Source organism: Panthera uncia, chromosome F2 (genome assembly GCF_023721935.1).
Source record: "Panthera uncia isolate 11264 chromosome F2, Puncia_PCG_1.0, whole genome shotgun sequence".
Classification (NCBI taxonomy): domain Eukaryota; kingdom Metazoa; phylum Chordata; class Mammalia; order Carnivora; family Felidae; genus Panthera; species Panthera uncia.
Window position 1 is genome coordinate 53,924,494 of NC_064812.1, and position 26,218 is coordinate 53,950,711.

Sequence of the window (26,218 nt, forward strand, 5' to 3'; positions counted from 1 at the left end):
ACCACCACCACCATCAAAGGGCACTTCCTGCCCTTTGCAGCCTCTTTGGCTTGCTTCCTACTTTCAGGCGTTCCTACCTTTTTTCTTTCTTTTATTGGACTGCCCTTCTCTTTGGGCTTTTTCTTGACAGTCTTGAGATTCCCACATTGATATCTTTAGCCCTAACCTTTTTCTGAGCCCCAGAGTCTAATGGTTTGCATACAGAAATCTCCTGAGCATTATAAACAAACCTGCCAAAATGAAATTCATTCTGTGTACTTCTTTTTTTTTAAATTTTTTATTATTTATTATTTTTGAGAGAGAGAGACAGAGAGCAAGCAGGGAAGGGGCAGAGAGAGAGGGAGACACAGAATTGGAAGCAGGCTCCGGGCTCTGAGCGCTCAGGACAGAGCCTGACGCAGGGTTCGAACCCACAGACCGCGAGATCGTGACCTGAGCTGTAGTCGACCGCCCAACCGACTGAGCCACCAAGGTGCCCCCATTCTGTGTACTTCTAAAGCCCCTCCTCCTTCCTTCCACTGTTACTCTTTTGTCACCATCTTAATTAATGCAGTCCCCAACTTTCACAACTCCTGCTGGGGGGAATCCAGAGTTTAGTCTGTTCCCCCCACACCCTGGTCATCCAATTGGATTCCAGGATTTGTTGATGATCCCTTGGTGGTGTCTTGCAATATGTCTTTCCTTTTCTGTTCCCAGTGTTATTCCCTGGAACACACTCTTTGTATTAGTTTGCTCGGGCTGCTATAGCAGAATACCTCCAACAGAGTGGCTTAAACAACAGAAATTTATTTTCTCACTAGAGACTGGAAGTCTAAGATCAAGGTGCTAGCAGAGTCGATTTCTGGTGTGGGCTCCCAGATGTCTGTCTTCTTGCTGTGTCCTTACATGGCCTTTCCTCTATGCGCATATGCCTCCCTGGTGTCTTGGCTTCTTCTTATAAGGATACTATTCTTATTGGGTTAGGACCCTACCCTAGGACTTCATTTAACCTTAATTAATTTCTTAAAGGCCCCGTATCCAAGACAACAGCCACAGCGGAGATTAGGCCTTGAACATATGACTTTTGTGTTGGGTCACAATCCAGTTCATAACACCCTTGGTGCTGCTGATGGTTTCACTGACTTCCCATCTCCCCTCTGTATTCATCTTCCTATGGAGGCAGGAATGATCTTTCCAAAGTGCAGCTCTGACCATCTCCCTCCCACTGCTGAGAACTTGAGAGGGCTCCCCATTGCTCTGACGCAGTATGAGGAGGATTACTGCTAGGAGACTTCGGGGACTTTCATTTCTCGATTCCTCACGTTCACTCATCTGGAGATGGGAGATAACATTACTACCCCCGTGTTGCTGTAAGGATGAAATGAATGCTAACGAGTAGTTGTGGTTTTATTATTGTAAAAAATTACATTCACATTCCTCAGCCTGCCGTTTGAGGTCCTCCATCACTTTGTCACTCCGAGGGCAGTCCTGTGCTCTTTTGGGGTTCCCAGACCCTCTAACAATGTGTGGGGAACCTACCCCACACATAACACGAAACACTTCTCAAACAGCAGCAGGGTGTCCAAGAGTTCAGGCCTGACACTGCCTACCCAGAGATAGCATCACATTCCAGGGGTTAAGGGATCAGCCCTACAACACTGTCACTCCAGCCCCCCTTCAGATGCCAGGTGCTTACCTGTGCTTTGTGCTTCTGAGCTGGCCTGCTGCAGGTTGGAGGTTCCACTGACCTGCTTAGGTTTGAATAATGTGCTAGAGCAGCCTACAGAACACAGGGACACACATTTACCAGTATATTAAAGGGTACAGTAAAGGATATAAATCAACAGCTGGATGATGAGATTAGGGCGAGGTGTTCGAGAAGGGCGCCCATGCTCTCTCAGAATGTGCCATTCTCCCCAAGTCCACCGTTCACCAGCCTGGAAGCGTTCGGAGACAAGACCTTTTGGGTTCTTATGGAGGCTTCTTTGCATAATCATGATTGGCTAAGGCTGCCATTATCTGATTAAATCTCCAGCCCCTCTCGCCTCCCCAGTGATCAGGGGTGGGGTGGGGGTGGGACCGAAAGTTCTAACCCTCTGGTCACATGGTTGGTTCTTCTGGCAATCAGCCACTGCTTTGGGATGGGGTCCTAAAGTCACCTTCCTTACAAACAAGAGACACCCGTTTCACCTGTATGGCTGTGTCCGCAGCATTTTTCTGGAACTGTGGCTGAAGACCAAATACACCTGGTCACGTGAATGGCCAAATCCGCATTTCTCATATCGCACGTGCCAGCAGCCTCCATCACCTGGGGCTTGTTAGTGATGCAGCCTCTGCATTGTAATTAGATCCTCAGGCCCTTTGAATGTGATGTTCTGGCTCATCACCTGGTTCTTAACTACTGTCCGGCTTTCTCCTGCTACAGAAAGAATACAGGCTTTGGAGGCAGACCACCTGTTTCCAGATGCCAGCTGCTTCACCTGCTAGCTTCATGTGGGTATGGATGTTTACAAAAACTCTCTGCCTTGGTTCCCATCAGGAAAAAGCCCATAACACCCACCTCCCAGAGATTTTGAGGCTTCCTTGAGGAAGTATGTAAAAATGGAGCATCATCTTTTGTGATTCTAAGTTGAGTTTCAGATTTAAAACTAAGTACTTTTTTGTTCTTGGCTCATGGTACTCTGTGTGTGTGTGTGCGTGCATGTGTGTGTGTGTGTGTGTGTGTGTGTGTGTGTATGTGTTTTGGTCAAGGTTTGCTTATGTGGCACTAGTGGGGAAAGGAAGGTGGTGTTCACTGACACCTGCCCCCCTCCATCTCCCTCCTCTCTGTCCTGACTGTGGAACAAGGTCCTCCTGGCCTTCCTCAGGAAAGATGTGACCTGCAAAGGATGCGATGGTGAGACTTTTTGTTCGGGAGAGGGTTCATGAGCTGCTGCTTCAGTGGAAGGTGGAGAGGATTCTTTCAGGTCTCAGAAGTGGCTAGGAACCAGGAGAGCCTGGGTATCTGATCTGTGACCATAAGTAAATTCTGTTGTGCTGCCTCCCCTTATATTGTCGTGAGAAGGGACCCGCTCCTCTCTGCCCCAGCTCCTTCAAGGCTGCTTGATCTGATGCAGAGGTCTTCTCAGTCATTCAAAAACACTTTTTTTTTTTTGAAATCTACAGAAAGTTTGCAAGAATACGAATGGTAAAAACACCTGCATACTCTATCCGTGTTATTCATTCATTGTTAACATTTTACCCCATCTGCTTTATCATTCTGTGTGTGTGTGTGTGTGTGTGTGTGTGTGTACATATACACTCATATAGTATTTTCTGAATCATTTGAGAGGAAGGTGCATACATCCATACATGGCCCTTTGCTGATAAATCTTTTGGTTTGTATTTCCGAAGAGTTGGGATATTCTCTTATATAATCCCAGTACAGTTTCAACTTTGGTAAATTTGACATTGATAGAATACTTTTATCTAATCTGCCTTTTTATTCCCATTTTTGTAACTGACCCAGTAGTGTCCTTCATAGAATTTCTTTTTTCCTTTTGGTTCAAGGCCTTCAACAGATCAGATGAGGCACATTCACCTTGGGGAGGGCAATCTGCTTTACTCAGTGTCTACCGATTCAAATGTTAATCTCATCTGCAAACACCCTTGCAGATGCAACTACAATAATGTTTAATGAAATATCTGGGCATTTTGTGGCCCAGTCAGGCTGACACACAAAGTTAAGCGTCACATATGGACTCTTGGATTCTTGATTTATAATCCACTGCTCTCTTTAATTATGTCGGTGGTTAAATTGTTGTATATTTTGCCAGCTGGAGCTCCTTCCAGCTGTCTGCTGTGTTAGTGTGATTCGTCCATAATGTCTAGTATCAGTGGCCTGCCCTATTATTGGATAATTACATTGCCTGTGTGCCCTTCAAGGTCCCTCTAGGTAAATTTTTGTATGTGTCATGTAGCTTTTACATCAGACTATCCCTTAAATATCTCTTCAAATTAGGGATGAGTGAAGTGCTAATAGGAAGTTAGAAACTTAATATTCTTTACAGTAATTTTTACTTGCTCTGTTTCTATTTGCAATAACATGAGTCATCTAATGGGTTATTCTTCTGTAGTATGCATTTTCCTGGCTGTACTAAATTCAGTTCTGAGCTGCCCATAGGCTCCCTCTGCAGGCACTACAGTGCATAAACACTTTCCTGGGGTTGTGGGATAGATTTCTTCTGCCCATTTTCTCTTTTGATTGGTTTGTTAGTCTACAGTTTTTACACAATTATGGATCATACAGTACAAACAGTTTTGGATCCTGATTTGTCTATAAAATGTCTCAAAAATATATTTCCTTATAAACCTATACATTTCTACATCATCATGTTAATGTTTGGATAATTTCCTATTAGATGAATTAAATTTAGCATTTAAATAACTTCATTTTAGTAGGCATTTGTATTTATATTTTCCCCATTTTATTTTTTTAAATTTTGTTTAATCTTTATTTATTTTTGAGAGAGAGACAGCATGTGTGCAGGGGAAGAACAGAGAGAGGGAGACACAGAATCTCAAGCAGGCTCTGGGCTCAGAGCTGTCAGGACAGAGCCTGACATGGGGCTTGAACTCACAAACTGTGAGATCATGACCTGAGCCGAAGTCGGACGCTCAACCAACTGAGCCACCCAGGTGCCCCAATTTTTCCCCATTTTACAGAGCACTAAAATGAGTATTCCTTGTGTGATACACCACTCATAGGGCTTGAACATAGAACTTTTGTGTTGGGACACAATTCAGTTCATAACACCCTTGAGTGCTGACCACTCATATGTGACTTATTAAGCTGAGCTTGACTAGTGGGTAGGAATTTGCCAGGTAAAAATATAGAGAAAAGACATTCCAGTTTGAGAAAATTGCCTAATCCCAGTTTAGGATGTTTTTAAGAAACCGGAAAATCAAGTTTGGCTGATCCATGGTGGAGCAATAGTGAGAAATGGTTGGAAAGTAGGTATTGTGGGAGTCTTTCCAATTTTAACCACAAGTGAAGCGGAACAGAAATTTACTTGTTTGATGGGAATTCCAGGGTAGCTGGATCAAGGGGTTCAGATGCTGGTGCTCCATCCCTTACTGGTTTCGTTTCTCCTGTCATCTTGTCCCAGTCTCAGCACTCGTTCTCTTGCCTCTAGGCAGGAGGAGAGAAGAACCTGACCCTCCCAATAGATATCCAACAGCTTGGGTCACAGGAATTGTCACTTCCCCCAGTATTCATTGAGTGTCAGGGAAGGCCTGTAGTTGGCACTGTTTGGGTCAGCTGTCTACCCCTAGCGCAGTCCCTGTAAACAAGGGGCCAGGGTATCTGGGTGGACCAGATCTGAAGCACAAGCCCATGCCTAAGACCAGGGAGTAGGTGGGAATTATGGCAGACCGTCCCCCAGGGAGCAGGGGAGCACGAGACATGAAATTCCTCGAGGAAAAGAGAGTGTTAAATAGACAGCACTGCAGACCTGGACAGTCATGGCAGGTCTTTACCAGAACATTCTAGGTCAGTCTGAAAGTAGGGTGTGGTCGGTGAGAGGGGGAAAAGAGGGAAAGGATGAAGAAAGCATACAATACGAGTTGGACGAACAGCTCCTGGTAGTGTTTCCTTCTATAGAGCAGGAGTGCTTGGAAGTGATTCCTGTGAGGTCAGGCCTAGGTGAGTCAGGATGGCACATTTAGAGTCAGGAATAGGATAAGGAAAAGCAGGGAATTCAGTCGTAGGCTTGTTGATTTTGAAGTGCTTCTGGAATTCCCAGAACCACATCTTACCTGGTTTTTCCTTCCTTGGGCTGTGCCAGTAGACTCCTTCAGAGCGCCCTCCCGGTAGCCTCTACTTACAGTGCATCCTATTTGCCATTTCGGGTGTCATCTTTATAAACTTCTTATCCTCCCTCCACCTGGCTCAGACACCCTCAGCGGGTTTTTTTTTTTTTTTTTTTTTTTTTTTTGCGAGCTATATTAAGTATAGAAGTTTGTCACTCAAGGTCTTTAATGGTTTGTCCTCAGGCTACATTTCCAGTTTTTATATCTTACAGCTCCCTTCTACTTGGTACATGAATCTTGAGTCAACTGAATTTTTGCCATTCCATTCACATAGCCCATGCTTTTCCCACCTCTGGTCTTCCATTCTCACTTTTCTTACCTGCTAGCATGTCTTGACTAGGATCTGACTGGAGAGCTACGGCTGGCTCAGAGAGACATGCTGTTACCCCAAGATGGCACCTAAGCAGGTAGCATAGAGATTTCAGACGTCAGTTAAATGCTAAATCCTCCTGTTTTAGAAATAAGGTTTCCAGTGTCAGCATGAGCCGTTATTTGATTTCTTCATTTCACGCTGGTTAGAGCCAGCACTTCACGGTAGGCATCATAATAGAGAACTCAGCGCCTCCCCTGAAGGGGAGGACAGGGAGGCACAGGGGGACTGGGAAGGGGGACTGTCACACTGTGTGCTGCTGTTGCAGTGCGTGCTGGGGGGTGGGGAGGGTACAGAAAGTGGGAGAGCTTCTGAGGAAAGGTAGCATTTCTGTCTGAGTCTTGAAGGATGAATGACTTCAGCAAGCAGAAAAAAGGCAGCATTTCAGGCAGAGGATGTAACATGGATGTCTGCACTGAAGGCCAAGGACGTGGGATTTTGGAGGGATGGTGAGCAGTGTGGAGGTGGCCATAGTTTGCATTGTATGTGTGTCAGTATTAAATATCTTGTGCCTTAGTTTGGACTGCTGTAATAAATTATTATAGACTGAGTGGCTTATCTCAACAGACATTTATTTCTCATGGTTCTGGAGGCTGGGAAGTTCAAGATCAAGGTGCCAGTTGATTAGATTCCTGGTGAGAGCCCTTTTCCTGGTTGCCACATGCTGTCCTCTTGTGTCCTCACATGGTGGTGAGAGAGAGCTAGAGCTAGCTCTCTTCTTACAATGACACTTACTCCATCCAGAAGTGCCATCTTCCTGGCCTCATCTGAATCCAGTCACCTCCCAAAGGTCCCAGCTCCTACCACCATCACATTGAGTGAGGGGTTCAGCATATGAATTTTCAGCCCGTAACACTTTATAATACTTGTGGCTCTAGGAGGAAGAGCAAGTATTGAGAGGGAGAACTGTTTTTTCTACCAGTTATTTAGTGGCCAAATGCAGAGAGTATTGAGAGGGCCAGGGACCTCATCAACCACATCGAGAGGGCCAGGGACCCCATCAACTACACTCTAATCCAGGGGCATGATGCCCATCCCATTGAGGTAAGAGATACCTTGGATTTCAAGAAACCAGACAATTCATTTTTTTTTTCAAAGAATAATAATAATAAAGAAGTCATTATATTCTATTTCTAAATATAGACTTGACAGCATTTATAGTTGCTCAAATTTTGCTATCTTTTAGGAAAAAAAGGCGGATTGACTTTTGTTGTTAAAAATAAGCTTTTTAAATTTGTTTTTGCGGGAGAGAGAGAGAGGGGGAGAGAGGGAAAGAGAAAATGAGAGAATGAGCGAGGGAGGGGCAGAGGGAGAATCCCAAGCAGGCTCCTCTATGTCAGAGCAGAACCCGGCTAGGGCTCAGACTCATGAACTGTGAGATCATGACCTGGGTCAAAATCAAGAGTCAGATTCTTAACTGACTGAGCCACCTACTTGCCCCCAGGGAGAGTACATTTTTATCAGGTTGATTTGCAGAGGTAGGATACTGCCTTTTTTTGTTATGTAGTGATAGACTGTTGCCCACCTAAGAGAAGGGTTGCCTTTATATTTACCTCTTTAATAGTAGATGAGCCATTCATGGAAAGTTCTAGAGCTATCACTTGAGCAAAAGCCTTGGTTAACATAGAAGGAATCTGCTAATAGACTTGTGTCAAAGAAAATGAATTTGGTGACTAAGACGTTTTGCTTACAAGGTAGCTGACACCCAGTCACTCTGCAGGGCATGCTGTACAAATGGAAATAGGTTTTTCCTGCAATTTGCACACAGGTTTATTGTAGCACCTGCAGGCACATGGCTTAAACAGAGAAGGTGCAGGAATATCTGGGAGCTTTACCTTCAGAGCGGATTCTTCTCTTTGCAGTATATGTAACTAAAACACCCATCTTTCCAGAAAAGGAAAAGAAAGGGAAAGAAAGAGAAAAGGAGGGGCGGGTGGGAGGACAGACACATTTTTGTTACACTAAGCCAGACATTACTTTAGATAAAGTAATAATGGAAATACAGCTTTATTTCTATACCAAGTTATACTTAGAAAGCTGATCACTAAACCGGGAAGCTTGGCTTTCAGAACTCTGCTGTAATCCAGGGTGGAAAAAACTATCACCCAGATGGCATTTGTAGGAGATTACTGCCTGGTAATCCTTCCTTGTCCTAGAAGATTAAGTCTGGCCTGGTGGTAGTGGTGGTCAGCTGACTGGTGTAAAAAAAAAAAAAAAATGTAGTTTCTTGTAACTGTGCCAGCGTCTGATGTTTGCTTGAACTGTTTGTACATCTGGGAGATACTGCAAAACCTGGCCCTCCTTTGTTTACCCAAGAAAGCTCCGCTCCCCTGTGCTGGTTGTTTCTTTGTTGACTGAAATTAACAGCAGGTGGTGAAGAGCCCTAAGGTTGCTTGAGATAAGTCATTTATTAAACAGGCCTGCTTGTCCTGAGGGTGTGAGGGTTTTGAGAAAGAAATGCCACACCTGGGCCAGGAAGCCAGGCTCTTCAAGCCCTGGGGTTGATTTCTTCAGCAAGGTTGCACATGGCGATGTGACCAGAGCCACACTCACCTGAAGCATATGAGACGGTCATAAAACCATGCGTTCTGCCTTTGTCTGGAACGGACTGTAGAGAGATGGATTTTTATGAAGACTACCAGTCCCCGTTTGACTTTGACACAGGAGTGAACAAAAACTATCTCTACTTGTCTCCTAGTGGAAACTCGTCTCCATCCGGATCACCTACTCTGCAGAAGTCTGGTAACTATTAATTTTCCAAAGTTAAACGTGCTGTCATTAAACCTGGACACAACTTGAGGTTTGCTTGGTTTGCTTGGCTTTAAAATTATTAGGATAAAGATGTACCACGGCATTGCTGTGTTGAAACTAAGTTAACAAATCTGTGGTAGATTTCATGCAGCGCTAGATGGCTCATTAAATATTTAGAATATATTTATTTATATGTAAAGTAGGAACTTTGACTTTAAAGGTCATACTATTTATATCAACATTCGAGTTCTTCTGATCACAGTGAGTTCATTTAGGTGATAAGTAACAAAAAAGGGAGAATCTGAAGGTCTTTGCTTGTGGTCATCTGTATCTAAATTACGAGGATGCTCCCTGATTTTGTCTTTGTTAAGATGAGGCTTAAGACTACATTTCAGGTCCTGTTAGTGGCTGTCCTGGATTTTGTTCCGGAATACTGAGAGCAACATACAGAAATACCTAGGCAAGAGATTTTTTTTTTTTTTTTTTAAAGAATTCACTCTTGTTGTACCTTTGGAAGCAGTCACTCCTTGACATGTGCCCGTATGACATTGATTTGAAAGCCAGGTACCGGCAGGGAGAATCTTAGTTTATCAGCCCAAGGCTGGACGCAGCCCTACCACACCGTCCAGGTCACTTCTCTCATTTTGCAGCTAAAGTTTAGACATCACTGAACGACCTTTTCTGTAAAACTAACTTGCCAGAGAAGTGAGCAGATTTTCCTAGAAAGTTAATTTTTTTCCTTATTAATGAAGACAACGTCATACTTTGCCCTTTGTAAGCCTAAGAAGTGGGTAGTTGAGAACGAAGTGGTAAAGGGTACGGCAGGAAACCTAGTTGTAAGTATTTTGAGTTGTATAGTTGCTAACAGCAGAGCACGTGCTGAAACGACATTCCTCTGTTGGTTGCAGCCATGGCCACCTGTGGGGTGTAGTTTGGATTTCCAGGAAGGGAAATGTTGAAGATAATAGGTTAACGCTGGTTTCTGGAAGTTGGAGACTGGGAGGCAGCTGTTCGACGTCTGCTGGGGGTGTCAGATTGCCGGGAAGCCCTCTCCCCCGCTCCGTTTCCCCTACCCCTGTGGCCAACCTTGGACCTTTGCAGTATAGGAGATCCTAGCCCCTAAAAGGATGGCATCGTCCATCCTAACTTCTAAATCCTACTACAGAAAATGCTTCAAGAGCAGCACAGAGTAGGAAGTTCAAGCTCGATGACAGAGTAAAGCCCAAGCGACAGAGGGCTATGGGGAGTCAGGGCTGTAGTTACGTGACTTCAAGTAGATCTTGGCGATCAGTATGCATGGGTTTGAGATTCCTGGGAAGATTTACCCAGCATGTTTTAGTTCTTTTCTCTCCTGGCATCTTTTACCTCCTTTCACTTTCCCCAGTTGCAGTAATTGCTGCCTTTGGATATTTGCTGTTAAAAATAAAGCAGTTAGGAACACTGAATATGTGTCTCGGCAAATTTCAAACAATTGTCTTCCCAATTCTTAGTCGCCATCTATAGGAGTCTGGGCTCATGATATTAAAAACAAAATTATATATGAAAAGAAAAGACAAGTGAACAACAAAAACTAAAAACAAACTCATGTACCCACTAGTGCTCAAGTTTAGTAGTTTTCTTTAATTGGAAAAAAGGAGGGGGAGAAAGCATTAAAACAAACAGAAACCACCCTAAGCAGTCATTTAGTAAGAACATGGTGATTCTAAAATAACCACGTAAAAGAGGATCTAGAACAGTAATCAGTAGTCTCTGTGCCCTGGACCCCTCAGGGCACAAGAAGCCTGCAAATCTGTTTGAACATCAAGCATGAGGCATAGATGGAAAGAATACTATGTCTTGGGTGCATTTGTACTCTTTGTATTTCTATGCAGGAACTTTTAGGAAAGATACATTATAAATACATTTAAAAGTTCACGTGGCTTTTGGTCACTCTGCATCTTTCTTTCTTTCTTTCTTTCTTTCTTTCTTTCTTTCTTTCTTTCTTTCTTTATGTTTCTTTTTTGAGAAAGAGAAAGTGCCAGTGGGGGACTGGCAGAGAGAGAGGGTGAGAGAGAAAATCCCAAGCAGGTTCCATGCTGTGTGTGCAGAGCCCTACGTGGGGCTCCACCTCCTGAACCCTGAGATCATGACCTGAGCTGAAACCAAGAGTGGGACGCTTAACTGACTGTGCCCCCCAGGCACCTCATACTGTGCATTTTCTTAATCAGCAAACAAGTAGTGCACAAAAGGGACTGATGGTAAAAGGAATCCTACTCAGAAAGGTTGGGAACGCTGATCTGAAAAACATATTCTTTGATATTTATCCAAGCCATGATGGGGCAAGTGAGAAAGTAATGAGATTTCAACTATGGGCAGAATGTTCCTAAGAAGCAGTCTGGGTGGGGGATAGGATGAGGGCTGGTGGCTGGAACAAAGAGAGAGAGGTCTTTTATTAGGGATGTTTAAACTCTGATACAACCAACCCACATTCAGAACATCTTATACTTCTTGACCCACAAACCTGGTAAATACAAATATCAATAACTAAAGCAGAACTCTGTGAAAACAGAACTTTACTGTTTGTGATATCCTCTAATATTTTATACTATTCCATTTCTTATTTTTAAAATATTCATTTGGTACTGCTAAATGGATTTCACAGCCCATGGTTTGAAAAGCTGATGTGTAATTTTCAGAATCTGGATCTAAGTTCCACCAGGGATGTTAGCCTCTTTGGATCACTGTTCTTCCCTAGCACCTGAAATAGTCCTTGACTTCTGTGGCTCAACAAATATTTGATGAATGAATGAGTGAGTGAGTGAGTGAGTGAGTGAGTGAGTGAATCAAATGAAACTGTCAGGGACTAGTTCACACTCTAGCTCATTTTCCAGATGTGAACATTGAGGCCAAGAGAGGTGTTGGGACCCACATTGGGACTCACACTCATCCCTCAGTCCTCAAGCCAATGTTTTTGTTGTTTCTTTTTTGTTTGTTGTTGTTTTATCACACCATCTTGGCCTCTTTGGTGACATATTATAGAACAGGTTAATCATTCAAGGTGTGTAGGGGCACCTGGGTGGCTCAGTCGGTTAAGCATCTGACTCTTGATTTCGGCTCAGGTCATGATCTCAAGGTTCATGAGTTTGAACCCCGCATTGGGCAATTTGATGACAGTGCAGAGCCTGCTTGGATTCTCTCTCTCCCTCTCTCTTTGTCTCTCCCCTGCTTGCACAGTATCTCTATCTCAAAAAAGAGAATTAAGAGAATTAAGGGGCACCTAGGTGGCTCAGTCATTTAAGCATCCAACTTCGGCTCAGGTCATGATCTCGTGGTTCCTGAGTTCAAGGCCCACGATGGGCTCTGTGCTGACAGCTCAGAGCCTGGAGCCTGCTTCGGATTCTCTGTCTCCGTCTCTCTCTGCCCCTCCTCCACTCGCACTCTCTCTCTCTCTCAAAAGTAAATAAACATTAAAAAAGAAAAGAAAAGAAAAAAAATCATTTAAGGTGTAGTCTTTCCTGCCACCACAGGCTTTACCATGGGGGTATTTTGTTGATTATTTATGTGCTGCGTGGACTTGTACATTCCATTCTGTCTTTGCACTTGCTGGTCAGCACAGCCATCTCTCAGCCTGCGTCCTTTGTTGCATTTTCAGTGAATACCTACAGAGATAATTTCCCATGTGCTATTTATGTAGAGTCATTCTTCCTCTTAAAAATTTCCTAATGTACAGAATGATGCAGCCCTGTTGTAGAAGACATCTGTGGTTATTTCTAGTGAGTTCGGGAAATAGGATCAGGAGCCATTGAAAAATCTGAGCTTTTGGTTACATCGCTGTCAATTGAACCTGTAAAAACACTGAAAAAACATCAGATTCCTTAGCTCAGAGTTGTTTGCATTCTGTTTCGTTACCTTTTTGGTTTCTACTTGTATCATCTTTCTTTTTAGGGAAAAGGTTATTGTTACTTCTTGAGAGTTTTTCAAAATTAATTGTGACGGTCTTAAATGGCAAATACTATATGATTTACACAATAAAAATGAGAGCACAGTTGAAGTTTCGGAGAACTTCCTTGTTCCTACAGAGGAAATTTAAGAATGAAAGTGACTTCCTCCCTGGGGATCCCCAAATCTCTCCATGGCTGACTTTTGTGGAGTGCCCTAGTTACTCATGTTACACTTGATTGGGATTGAGAGGTCAGATGGTTCTCAAGTAATCCACTGAAGATCCACCCCCTGCCTTTTTTTTTTTTTTTTTTTTTTTTTTTTTTTTTTTTTTTTAGATGAAAGAGATTCAGAGGTCAGTTTAGGAATTTCTGGAGGAGGAGGGTAAAGCATTTGAAAATACTGATGTGTTCTACCTTTGTGATCTTTCCTTCCTCCTCTGTTCTTTCTGTGAAGTTTTGGGAGGGTGACCTTTTTGAGTAGGAAGTTGGCCGCTGATCAGGGCCCTGCTTTCAGAGGTGAGTCTTGGGAGCATCTGGGCGCCAGCTCTCTTTTCCTTCTTGGCCTTTGAACTGCCCACCCCCCTCCCCCTTCTCTTCAGTTAAGGTTCTGGGTCTTACCCCAAGTGCAGTAGGTCAGGTTTCCTAAGCCTTTTGTTCCTTGCTGCCTTGATGACAAGTACTCGACTCATTTTTCTCTCCTACTCTGTTGTACTGTTATCACCACGGGCAAATATGGGAGAATTATAGCCTTAGAAATAGGAAGTTTTCATGGCTTGTGCTACTGAATCTCTTTTCTTCTGAAGAAAATCTGTGTCAAATAGCAGGAGTCAGGTACTCCCTTGCCGTAAGTCACTGGTTTTCAACCTGGGGCAGTTTTGCCTCCTGCAGGCATCTGGCCACAACTAGAGCCAATTTTGAGATGATTTTGGTGGTTACAACTGCATGTGGCTGTGGGGAGGGACTGCCACTGACATCCAGTGGGTAGATGCCTGCATGCCACGTGGATGACGCACAGGACGACCCTGCCACAAAGAATTGTCCTGCTCAAAATGCCCCTTGTGCCGCCATTGAGAAGCCCTGTTAAGTAGATCCTTTGTTTTTAGGGTCTCCTAAAAGAGAGAAAGGGTCTTGCTTGTTTAGCGTCTCACTTCATTGTGGGGACCTCCACATATTCCTCCCACCTCCGCTGGGATTTTGTTCCATTTGGAAACCAAGAAGGCCCAGAGAGTGGTACCCCCAAGCTCAGACTTTTAAGAGGAAAAATACGTTTACCTTGTGATTTTTTTTTTTTTTTTCTTTTTGGATATTACCACTAAAGGCATTTCAAACTGTATGTTGTATCTCTTTTTGTATCTCTGGGTTTAAAAAAAAAGAACACATATTTCCTTTTGCTTGTGCTTAAGTAAAACAACACTTAGGGACTTAAGTTTCTTTCTCTCTCTCTCTCTCTCTTTCTTTCTTTCTTTCTTTCTTTCGACGTCATAATGGAAAGTATGTATTTTAAATATTTCTACAAACAGATATTTGGGTCCAAAAAATGTAGTGCAATCATGCTGAAAAGCAGACCAAATATCTAATATTATAAACTGTAAAAGAGACAAGGAATAGTATTTGTACCCTATTTAAACAGAATTGCAAAAATATGTGGACCGAACACCCAAGGAAGCGAGGTTATCGCAGCTTGAGGTGGCGATGCTGGGGCGGGACCTGCCTCAGCCTGGGAAGGCCCGAGTTGCTGTTTCAGACTGTTACCTGGAGAGGACCAGGGAATGGAGAAGGGAAGGTTGGTCTGCCTCTGAGCTTCTCCGTGAAGTTTAATCTCTTACTTCCCTTTGCCCATGCTTGGACAACAGCTCTGTAAAATACTACACTTTTAAAAGGCCAAATTCCCTACCTTGTCTTGAACGATTTTGACACTCACTTGCCGGAAGGCAGTGTTAGGCCAAATGGGTTCTCATGGTTCCTTCCAGTTCCTAAGTGCTATAGCTTAATTTTTTTTTTTTTTTTAATGTATAGTTTATTTTGAGAGAGAGAGAGAGAGCGAGAGAGAGAGCACATGTGCAAGTTAGGGAGGGGCACAGGGAAAGAGATTTAAGTTTCCTATTCCTACCCTGGTCCTAAAGCCATGGTTGCCTCTGAAGATTGTGTAAGAGAGGTATATACAGTTTTATTTCCTAGAGAAGCTTCTAGGGCTCCATTATACTCTAACAACTTCTCTCTTGAGTAGGCGGTGTTAACTAAATAGCACATTATCTTAGACTCCTCCTCTGCAGCTTTTTCCCTCCTAACTGAATATCTTGGGAGCAGCTGACATCATATCCCTCCTCCTGTAATACCACTCGTGTCCCACGTGTATAGCCGCGGTGTGTGTGGCTGTGAATGTGCTTTGTAACATGAAGGTATATGACCTGCTCCAAATGTAACAGTCTTTGTATAGATTATATATGAGACAGAAGTTGTGTTTTTCTTTAGAAAAATGACATCTTATGTCTGTTTCTGGTTTTTTTTTATTTAAAAAATTTAATTTTTTTGTGTTTTCAATAGAAAACCTCTGTAGGTGAAGGCACTGAAATAAGAATGAGATACAAAATAAAAAGCTCAAGACAGAAGGTAGACAGTGAAGGGAGACTGAGTTCTTCCCTAACTCAACTGTGTACCTTCCTGTAATTAATGTATTCCAAGAGTACTACTGAGCATCTGTGTACCAGATGCGATGCTGGGCTAAAGATGCAGGATTGTAACACAGTGCTGAGGTCAAATGTTGCTCAGCCCCGAAGCCTGTGTTCTAAGTACAGTAGACATTGCATACAGAGTGTTCTACCCAGAGCAGGGCATGGGCACAGGGTCCAAAGAAAGCCTCCAAGAACAGGAGACTCTTAAAACTGATTTATTGAAATGAATGGGACTTGGAAATAAGGAGGGGGTTTCCAGAAGAGAAAATAACAGGTGCAGAGACATAAGAAAAAGAGAGCATGATTTAAGAGATGGTGGAGGTTGTGGTAGAACATTGTGAATGTTGTTAATGCCACTGAGTTGTATGCTTAAAAATGGGTTAGGATGGCAGGTTTTATGTTGTATATTCTACCACAAAAAAATTAAATGGGCAAAAGTGTATGGAAGGCAGTTTATTTTACTTTTTGAGTTAATGCATTACTTACAATAAAAAGCATGTCTTTGTAGGAACCGCAGGTTGGAAGATGCAGTGACTGTGTTGGGCAGGAGATGGAGTTTGTGGGCTCCCGATTGTCAAGAGCATTGAGCTTTACTAGGAAGTGGGAAACCCTAGAAGGATTTAAGGCAAGGGAATACTATGGTCAGAGTCATACTTTACTTTAGAAGCTCACTCTGGTGGCAGGGTGGTGAATGGATTGGAGGGACAGACACCATCAGGGACCTTTAGGGGCAAGATTCTGAGCAAGAAATCATGAGAGATTGAATCAAGGCAGGAGCAGTGGGTTCAGAGGGGAGGCATGAAGTAGATGCCTGGTGGGGGGAGTGAGACAAAGCCATATCTCAGAGGTAAGAAGAAAAATCCCAGGAGGGCAGATGGGGAGGCGTCACAGGAGGGAAGATTCCAGACCAAGGTTCAGTGCATGCCTTGGAGGTATCAAATAACATGACGATTGACAGCTGTCATTTTGAGGATGCAGAGGCGAGGCAGACACAGGTGGAAGGGGGTTGAAGAGACACGGGAAATGAGGGGACCCTGTGAGCCATGCTTCATGGAAGAGGAGAGAACACATGTAATACATGTAGCACATGGAAAAGTGGGGCAATAGCACGTCCTTACCGAACATCTAATATGTGCCCACTCTCAGTGTTCATCATCCTTTAAACTGTTCTTCCAGAAGCCTGGAGAGCTAGGTAGTAGTGCATGTTTTTAATATTCATTTGTTTGTTTATTGTAAAGTTTATTTATTTTGAGAGAGAGAGTGCGGGGGAGGGGCAGAGAGAGGGAGAGACAGAATCCAAAGCAGGCTCTGTGCTGTCAGCGAGGAGGCCAACACAGGGCTCGAACTCATGAACGGTGAGATCACGACCTGAGCCGAGATCAAGAGTTGGATGCTTAATTGACTGAGCTACCCAGGCGCCCCATGTGTTGTTTTTAAAAGAGGTAATGGGTTTTTTTTGGGGGGGGGGGGCTCAGTCTCCTAGGGCTGCTGTAACAAAGTGCCCCAAATTGAGTGACTTAAACAACAGAAATGTGTTCTGTCTCAGCTCTGGTGGCTAGAAATCCAAAATGAAGGCGTCAGCAGGGCCATGCACCTTCTGTAGGGAAACCCTTCCTTGCCTCATCCTAGCTTCTGCTGGTTGCGGGCATTCCTTGACTTGCAGTTGTATCCCTCCAGTCCTCTTCCATGGCACATGGAGCTGTCTCTGCGTCTCTGTGTGCTCCGTACGTTTCCATGATGTTCTTTCTGGGTTTCTGTGTCTAAATTTCCTTCTTATAAGGACACCAGTCATTGGATTAGGGCCCACCCTAATTCACTGTGATCTCATCTTGACTATATTTGCTGAAACCTGTTTCCAAATAAGACATTTGCAGGTGCAGGGTCTTAGGAAATGGAATGTATCCGTTTGGGGGACACAAGTCAACCTACAGCCCATCTAATTTCAAAGTTCATGCTTATCTTCTTCTACTCTTTAGAAAAAAAATCCCTGCCCCTAGTTTCCTCATCTTATTCAATAAAGTATTTTGATGAAATGATCCAAAGTTTTTTTTTCAGATCTGAAATTATGTGAAAATGGCTAAAAAGTTTTCAACTGACCGTCATAGAAACTCTTGAGGGGAAGCAGTTGGTCTTAATTGGGTAAAAGGTCAAAGCTGAACTGCAGGGAGGAGAGAACCACTGCGGTGGGTGCTCCGCTGTGGGGTAGGTTGGGATGCATCCATAGCACCCGAGCAGAAAGGTACTCACCCAACCCTTCATCATGGCTTAATTTTAATTGTAGGTTCAAAGTTTGTATTTAAAAAAAGGCCTTGCTTCCTTTCTTGGTTGAAATTTTGGGGAGTATGTGTCGAAGAGGTGGGTATGCATCGGAAAGTAAGGAGAAACTTCATTTGAATCAATGTTTAACCAGGAAATCTGTTCAAATAAAGCATTATTAACATTTGCTCTGTTCTTGGTGCTTTTAGTATCGAGATGGAAAGATAAGGGTGTGACATCAGGGCTTTATAGTCTGGAACTAGAAACATGGTCAAGACTGGAATCTTTTTCCATTCTTCCTGTTCTTCCATACCATGCGAGCACATCACACACATTTCCACTGAAGCTAAAGACCCGAGAGCTTCGTTTTCCTCAAATTACTAATGAGTTTTCAGGAATCTGGAGTGTTGCATTTCATCTCTTCTAAGAAACCGCAAATTCTAGGATGTACTGTTAATAGTATTTGTTCATTGGGGTGCCTGGGTGGCTCAGTCAGTTCAACGTCTGACTTTGGCTCAGGCCATGATCACATGGTTCATGAGTTCGAGCCCCGTGTTGGGGTCTCTGCTGTCAGTGCACACGCTGCTTGGGATCCTCTGTCCCCCTGTCTTTCTCTGTCCCTCTCCCCGCTTCTTTACAAAATAAACATTTAAAAAAATAGTATTTGTTCATTAAAGGGAAACATTGCTGCAAGTTAAAAGACGAAAAGGCAATGCTTTAATTTTACTTAATCATGTTATGCTTATTAACACTGTTTTTTATTTAATCTGACATATATGTTGACTGTAACACTCCTGTGCATAGTAGTTAAGTAAACCAAGTTTCGGTTTTCCTGAAACATCTTCACATGCAGTAACTTACCAGAATTGCTTTTCAACTGGGAATAATCCGTGTCTTGCTTTATTTTCCTCACACAGGATGTCTGTGATGCAGACTTTCTTAAAAGAGAGGCCTGCGATTTTCTAAGTACGTGGCACCCATTTTGCAAATTTTGGAGCATATTTACAGGTGATAAACAACTTTGCCACAAGGACTGCCTAACTGGCTGGCTGTCAGTGCACTTCAAGTCCAAAGTTGTAAATGTAAAAGAAACAGTTGTGTCTTAGGATTGATGGGGCATCATCTTCCTGGTCTCTGTTCATCTTCCTTGTCACTCCCTTGGCAGTGGGCCTCTCACCTGGGCACCCAACAGTTTGCCTGTCAGTGGGCTGCAGGCTCTCCCTGCTACCTAACTCTCCAGGGGGGTGCCGGGGGAGACGGGTGGGCTGTTTGCACAACGAGAGGAATTGAGGAAGTGGCTAATGTAGAAACAACCAGATAGAACAAATTATCTCCGATTTTTGGTCATGTGGGCTCAGTGATGGTATCTGTGACTTTCAGCCTGGGATCCACATACGTTCGTGACCCTCAGTGAAGTGGAAGTCCCTGTGGAGAAGGCCCTGGCCGGGGTGCCTGGGTGGCTCAGTCGGTTAACTGTCCGACTTTGGCTCAGGTCATGATCTTGTGGTTCTTGGGTTTGAGCCCCGTGTAGGGCTCTGTGCTGACAGCTCGGAGCCTGGAGCTTGCTTCAAATTCTGTGTCTCCCTCTCTCTCTCTGCCCCTCCCCCTTCGCCACTCACACTCCATCTCTCTCAAAAATAGACACACATTAAAAAAAAAAAAATTAAAAAATGAAGGACCCGGCCCTCTGCTTCCAGCATGCCCTTCGTCCCTTCTGTCACCTGCTCTCTATCCTCCCCGCTGGTTGGAGTTTCCTTAAGAAAAAGTGTAGGTGAGGGGTGCCTGGGTGATGCAGTCGATATTAAGCATCTGACTTCAGCTCAGGTCATGATTTCACGGTTAGTGAGTTCGAGCCCCACATCAGGTTCTGCATTGACAATGCAGAGCCTGCTTCGTATCTCCTGTCTCCCTCTCTCTCTGCCTCTCCCCAGCTTGCTCTCTCTCTCTCCCTCTCTCTCTCTCTCTCTCTCTCTCTCTCTCTCTCAAAAATAAATAAATAAATAAATAAGTGTAGGCAAAGGAGCAAGAGTTGAGAGTCAGAAAAACCTGCATTTTAATCTCACCTGTGATTCTGGGCAAATTACTAACCGCAGAGGGCCTCAGTTTCGTAGTGTGAATAAAAAGTACTCCTTTCATCACATGTTGGTTGTAAGATGCTTTTTCAAAAAGGAGGTAACGTGAATCTCCCTGGTTGTATATTAGACCTCAATAAATATTAATCATATTTTGTCCCTCTTTACCATCTTTTAAAAAGTTTTCCATCAGATTCTGAGGAAGGAACATTAAAATGAATGATTAAATAAGATTTTTTTGCATTACGGTTTTAAGTAACCTGTATGTTAAAATTTTGCCATTTCCCAACTTGCGTTGTGAATGAGAAGTTATTTTTTTCTCCCCAAAGGCAGACTCTGCCTCTACAATAAATATTGCACTCTTACTTAACATATGGGAAATTGGATAATATATAGAGAAACTTCTGAGGTGCCAGGTTTGGAGAAACCTTACATTTGGAACCAGAGATTGCTTTTGATCTAGTCTGCCAGGCTCTTTTCCTTCATACAGTCTTAATCATTGTTGTTTCTAGAGATCTTACAAGTCAGATCTTCAGCCCCTACTCTTCATGTGTACTTTGGACATCAATGACTTTAAGCATATGCTTAAACATTTTTTTTTAATTATTTTTTTTGAGAGAGAGAGAATGAGCAGGGGAGGGATAGGAGGAGGGGCAGAGAGAGAGGGAGACACAGAATCTGAAGCAGGCTCCAGGCTCTGAGCTGTCAGCACAGAGTCTGAAGCGGGGCTCAAACCCACAAACCATGAGCTCATGACCTGAGCTGAAGTTAGACGCTTAAACAACTGAGCCACCCAGGCACTCCTAAGCATATATTTTCAAATCAAACCCTCTAGGTTCAAATCGTAACTCCATGTATTCAGGTATGTTACCACAGGCAAGTTGCTTAACCTCCGTAAGCTTCGGTTTTGTCATCTGTAAATGGTAATCCGCACATCACAGAAGTGTTGTACTTCTATTTGGACCACTTAGTTCAGATTTGGATATACATAGAATGAAATGCACTCTATGGGGGTGTGGTTGTGGCTTATTAATAATTTTCCTAAGTCATGACTGTACTGTTTTTCCAGTGATTTTGATATCTATGTTCTTCATTTTTCATTTTTCTCCACTGAGTTGACTATCCCAAAACAAACCTCACTTTTTTTTTTTTTAATGTTTATTTATTTTTGAGAGAGAGAGAGAGAGAGAGAGAGAGAGTACAAGCAAGGGAGGGACAGAGAGAGGGAGACACAGAATCTGAAGCAGGCTCCAGGCTCTGGGCTATCAGCACAGAGCCGGATGCGGGGCTCAAACTTACGAGCTGTGAGATCGTGACCTGCGCAGAAGCCAGAAGTTTTAACCCACTGAGCCACCCAGGGGCCCCCAAACCTCGCCTTTAAATTTTAAGGTTGATAATTTGCTGCCACCTAGAGGCTGATATGGAAAAAGCAGAACATGTAATTACTAAGTTACTTAGATTGGGAATATAAAATCTCAAAGGTCATCTTGGAGGCCTTGAGGCCAACTGTGGACAACTCTATGACCCCCTTTTCTGAGATATTTAATTTCCCTGGTAGCCTAACTAAATGCTCGAATCGTATCAGAATCCCTCTAGATTCTTTTTGGAATTGGGCAGCTGTGCATAAACCACTGTTAGTACTTACATATTAAATTTTTCTTCTTAAGCAGATTTGCAAACTAGTATTTATTAAAAAGCATGAAAGAGGCTTTGTGTTTTAAGGCATGGTTTAGAGCCAGGGTTTTTTTTTTTTTTTTTTTTTTTTTTTTTTGAGTCTTGTTCTAGTTGGAGATTTGAGAAGTCTGAGCAAAAACATTAAAAATAAAGAATGTTTACAATTAACTTTGTTACGGTTCGTACTGTATTGCCTTATATGATTGTTACCATGTAGTCCTCTTCTGTCTTCAGTCTCCTACTCTTCTGTCACATAATATGGTACAGGGGATAAATTTGCAAGCACACATGGACCCTCTTCAGTGATTTCTGACCGTACACGCCTTGCCCACAGTTGGATTTGGCTGGAGTTGGCGTGTGAGGGTTCCAATGACAGACAGCAGGGGGTGGGCCCAGTAAGGCCTGTGTGCTAAAGTACCGGGTTGAATTGTGTCTTGAAAACAGCAGGGAACCACTAACGGACTGTAAGCTGGAAAGGGGGACATGGTCAGGTTTCTATCACAGGAATGTTACTTGGGCAGTCCGAAGACATTTTAGAGGGGGCCTGTAGAAGCAGTTACTCATTGAGCTTTTCCGTCTACGGGCTGTACCTGTCACATATTGTCTGTGCATTAGAAGACTTACTCATTCTCTGTTTGCAACTCTGATTTTCGGTTTTTTGAATTGTTTTATTTGTAGTTTATGCCCTTAGCAGTTCTGTAAACACCGTTCCGGTGGGCACTGTTTTGGTACTGTTGTGCTAATGATTATTGCTGTTATAATTATTAAGTACCGTTAGCGGTTGATATGCAGCGGACCCTGCAACAGGTGTCTTTGTACCTTGTACACGATGTCCATACGTGCCGTGTCATTGATCCACATGCTTAGCTTTGCCATGGCGCTGGCTGCTTGTTGAACAGCGTGGTTATTCTCACCCCTTCCTTTTCCGCCTGCCTGTGAAGTCTGTCATCTGCTGCCTGGCATCTTGCTTTGGGCTGGATGCCACATTGCTGCTATGGCTGAACTGGCGCGTCTCAGAAATGGACGTGGGGGTGGTGTGGAACCGTGATTGCTTTAATCCCCAGTGGCAGAAAGAGGCGAAGAGCAGGAGGAGGAGGAGACCTTTCTCTGGTTCCCTATGCAAAAACTCTGTTGCCAGAGGAGACTAAGAAAACCCAAACCTCTGTGACTAGGGTAAAACAAGTGAGGCCAGCGGCCCCCTGCCTTAGCTGTAAAATTCAAGAGGGCACCAAAATGCCCTGTGATCAAGACAGATAATGTTAATGCAATATTCAAAAAAATTAAAATGAAATGAAGATGAACAAAATACTAACCTTTAAAATTTTTTTTAACATTTATTTATTCTTGAGAGACAGAGAGAGACAGAGCATGAGCATGGGAGGGGCAGAGAGAGAGGGAGACACAGAATCTGAAGCAGGCTCCAGGCTCTGAGCTGCCAGCACAGAGCCCGATGCAGGGCTCGAACTCACAAACTGCGAGATCATGACCTGAGCTGAAGTCAGATGCCTAACTAACTGAGCCACCCAGGTGCCCCCCAACCTTTTAAATAAAGACAAGATCAGGGGGTACCTGGGTGGCTCAGTCGGTTAAGCATCTGACTCTTGGTTCAGCTCAGGTCATGATCCAGTGATTTGTGGGTTCAAGCCCTGTGTCAGGCTGTGTGCTGACAATGTGAAGCCTGCTTGGGATTCTCTCTCTCTCTCCCTGCCCCCATTTCTCTTTGCCTCTCCCCCTCTCTCCCTCTCCCTCCCACCCCAGAATAAATAATAAACTTAAAAAAAGTTAAATGAAGACAAGATCAGAGGTGGCTCAGTCAGTTAAGTGTCTGACTTTTGATTTCTGCTCAGGTCACGATCTCACGGCTCGTCGATTAGAGCCCCACGCTGGGCTCTGTGCAAACAGTGGAGCCTGCTTGGGATTCTGTCTCCCTTTCTCTCTGCCCCTCCCTCCTCAAAATAAATAAATAAACTTTTAAAAAATGCTAAAAAAAAAAAAAAAAAGACAAGATGAGAAACAGTGCTGTGCAAAGCCATTTTGGAGCCTTGAGGTGGAAGGAAAAATCAGCAATACTGAGCCTACTTAAAATTTTGATATTTTGTGCATCATAGATTCTTTGAATTAACTTTGATATTTGAAAAATATTGCACGAAAATATTAAAATTATTTATATTGAGTTTTTTGGTGCCACCTTAAATTTTGCACCCAAGGTTTGGGGGCCTCGCTGACCTAACCCTAGCGTTGGGCATGGTTGGCTGGCAGAGAGACGGAAGGGTTGCTGAGGGTCAGATGCCTTCTTGGCCACTTGAGAAATACCAGATTCTTCCTGAAGGGACCACTGTGGTCGGCCCTCTTCCAGAGGAGTGAGTGTGGCCGTGTTGGTTGGTCTTAAATAACTTGGAAAGCTTTTATGTGAGTGTTGGTCATTTCTGCATACGTTAGGACTTTTTAAAGGTTATCTGGATGATATATATATATATTTTTAAAAGCTACAGGAAGGTGTTTCCTACCTCCACTAACAATGGAAAGAAATGTAATAAATTATTTTATTTTTTCTGGAATAAAATTTTTGTAGGCATTGAGTTTGTTCAGTTCATGACTGAGGTTAAGTTGCTGGATTTGATTAGCAGAGGAAATTAGAGACATTTACAAACCTCTTTCCTTGTTAGTGTAAATTAGTCTGATTTACTAGTTTAACATTTAAAGCCTTGGCAAGATCCCATTCTTGGCCTCTCAACTCTTCTCCTTTGCAGTAACTATATTGTGGAAACTAACAGAATCTGAGCGAATGCTGTATTTTTTAAATTCGTATTTTGGCAGAGTGCAATTTGGCGGTTTTTAGTGGTAGCTCAGACTTTCTTTTGTCCTGTACAGGGAGAGCCAGGTCATTTGAAGGTATAGAAAGTTGATGTGTGGATCCGGTCTAATTGGTTTTATTCTCACTGGGGCGGTAAAGAAGCCTAAGGGAGAATTTTACACAGCCTTCATACCTTACAGACCCTTTTTTTAAATCCCCAACAAGGTCTGCTGAGAACAGACCCAGTACCCGAGGAAGGGGAAGATGTTGCAGCCACGATCAGTGCCACAGAGACCCTATCAGAGGAGGAGCAACAAGAACTAAGAAGAGAACTTGCAAAGGTAAAGAAGCATTCCTTTCGGAACTTCCTGTTTTGCCCTTACAGTGTCATTTGTGTTTCTAAAGCACAAGGTAACAACGCGTCATTGGTTCCAGGGGAGAGAAAGCAACATGCATTTACTTTTCCTAGAGGTCTTGAGTGGGGGAGAAGAAATACAAGAGCATGATATCAGTTTGTTTTTATAGGAAAAAGGGTCTATAATGGGTGAAGGGAGTCTGAGAAGTAGAGTGTGATGGAGGAAATGGATGAGAGGAGGAATAGTGGATACCGTCACAGGGGCTGCACTAAGTCTGATACCCTTGGCTTTGCCCCTCCATCAGTGACTCTAGTCTTTCCTTTGCTGTGTTGTGGACATAGGCACTTTGAGCCCTCTTTCCTTCCCTCCCTTTCTCTCTCTTTTTCTTAAAATTAACCACTTGAAAGTGTACAATTCAGTGGCATTAAGCACATTCACATTGTTGTATAGCTATCACCTCTGTGTAGTTCCAGAACAATTTTATCACTCCCAGGGGAGACGCATACTCATTAAACTGGCGTCCTCAATCTCTCTTCCCTCATCCCCTGGCAACAATAGTCAGCTTTATGTCTTGTCTGTATGGATTTACTGATTCTGGATATTTTATTTAAATGGAATCATATAATATGTTACTTTGTGTATGTTTTTTAGGTTCACTTAGCACAATGTTTTTTGAGGTTCATTCTTGTTGTAGCACGTATTGGTACTTTACTATTTTTTATGGTTGAATAATATTCCATTTTACGTGTCTTCCACATTTTGTTTCTCTCTTTGTATGTTGATGGACGTTTGTGTGGTTTCCACATTTTTATAATTGTAGGCACTGAGCTGGGAACATTTGTATAAAAGTACTTGTTTGAATACCTGTTTTTAGTTCCTTTGGAGCTTTATCTAGAAGTGGGATTGCTGCATCAGGTGATAATTCCACGTTTAACTTTTTTGGGGAACTGCCGAACTACTCACAGCAGGGGCACCATTTTACATCCCAATCAGCTATTTCTCTACATCTTTGCCAATATTTGTTATTTTCTGTCTTTCTGAGTGTAAAGTGGTATCTCATTGTGCTTTTGATTTGTATTTCCCTAATGACTAATGATACTGAGCATTCGTGAGCTTATTAGCCACTTGTACACCTTCTTTGGAGAAATATCTATTCAAATTCTTTGCCCAGTTTTTCTTTTAATTGTCTGTTTTGTTGTTGAGATATTGAGCTCTTTATATATTCTGGATATTAGACCCTTACCAGGTATATTTTCTCCTGTATGTTTTTTCACTTTCTTCACAGTGTCTTGATGCTCATAAGGTTTAAATTTTGGTGGAATCTGGAGCGACTGGGTGGTTCAGTTGGTTAAGCGTCCGACTTCGGCTCAGGTCATGATCTTGTGGTTAATGAATTCGAGCCCTGCATCGGGCTCTGTGCTGACGGCTCTGAGCCTGGAGCCTGCTTCAGATTCTATATCTCCCTCTTTCTCTCTGCCCCTCCCCTGCTCACTTTCTCTCAAAAATAAACATTAAAAAAATTTA

At 43.2% G+C, this 26,218-nt stretch overlaps 1 protein-coding gene across 4 annotated transcripts in view; it reads left to right on the forward strand.

Annotated features, from left to right (window-relative positions):
- Window positions 1-26,218, forward strand: part of TPD52 (tumor protein D52) — a 109,881-nt gene that overhangs the window by 61,998 nt on the left and 21,665 nt on the right. For 2 of the 4 annotated variants that reach the window (XM_049633618.1, XM_049633617.1), the window contains exon 2: window positions 24,564-24,679. In XM_049633618.1, coding sequence (XP_049489575.1) covers window positions 24,564-24,679 — 116 coding nt within the window. Of the gene's footprint in view, window positions 1-8,529; window positions 8,942-24,563; window positions 24,680-26,218 lie in introns of those variants that run through there. The other 2 variants (XM_049633616.1, XM_049633615.1) reach the window with 2 other exon arrangements.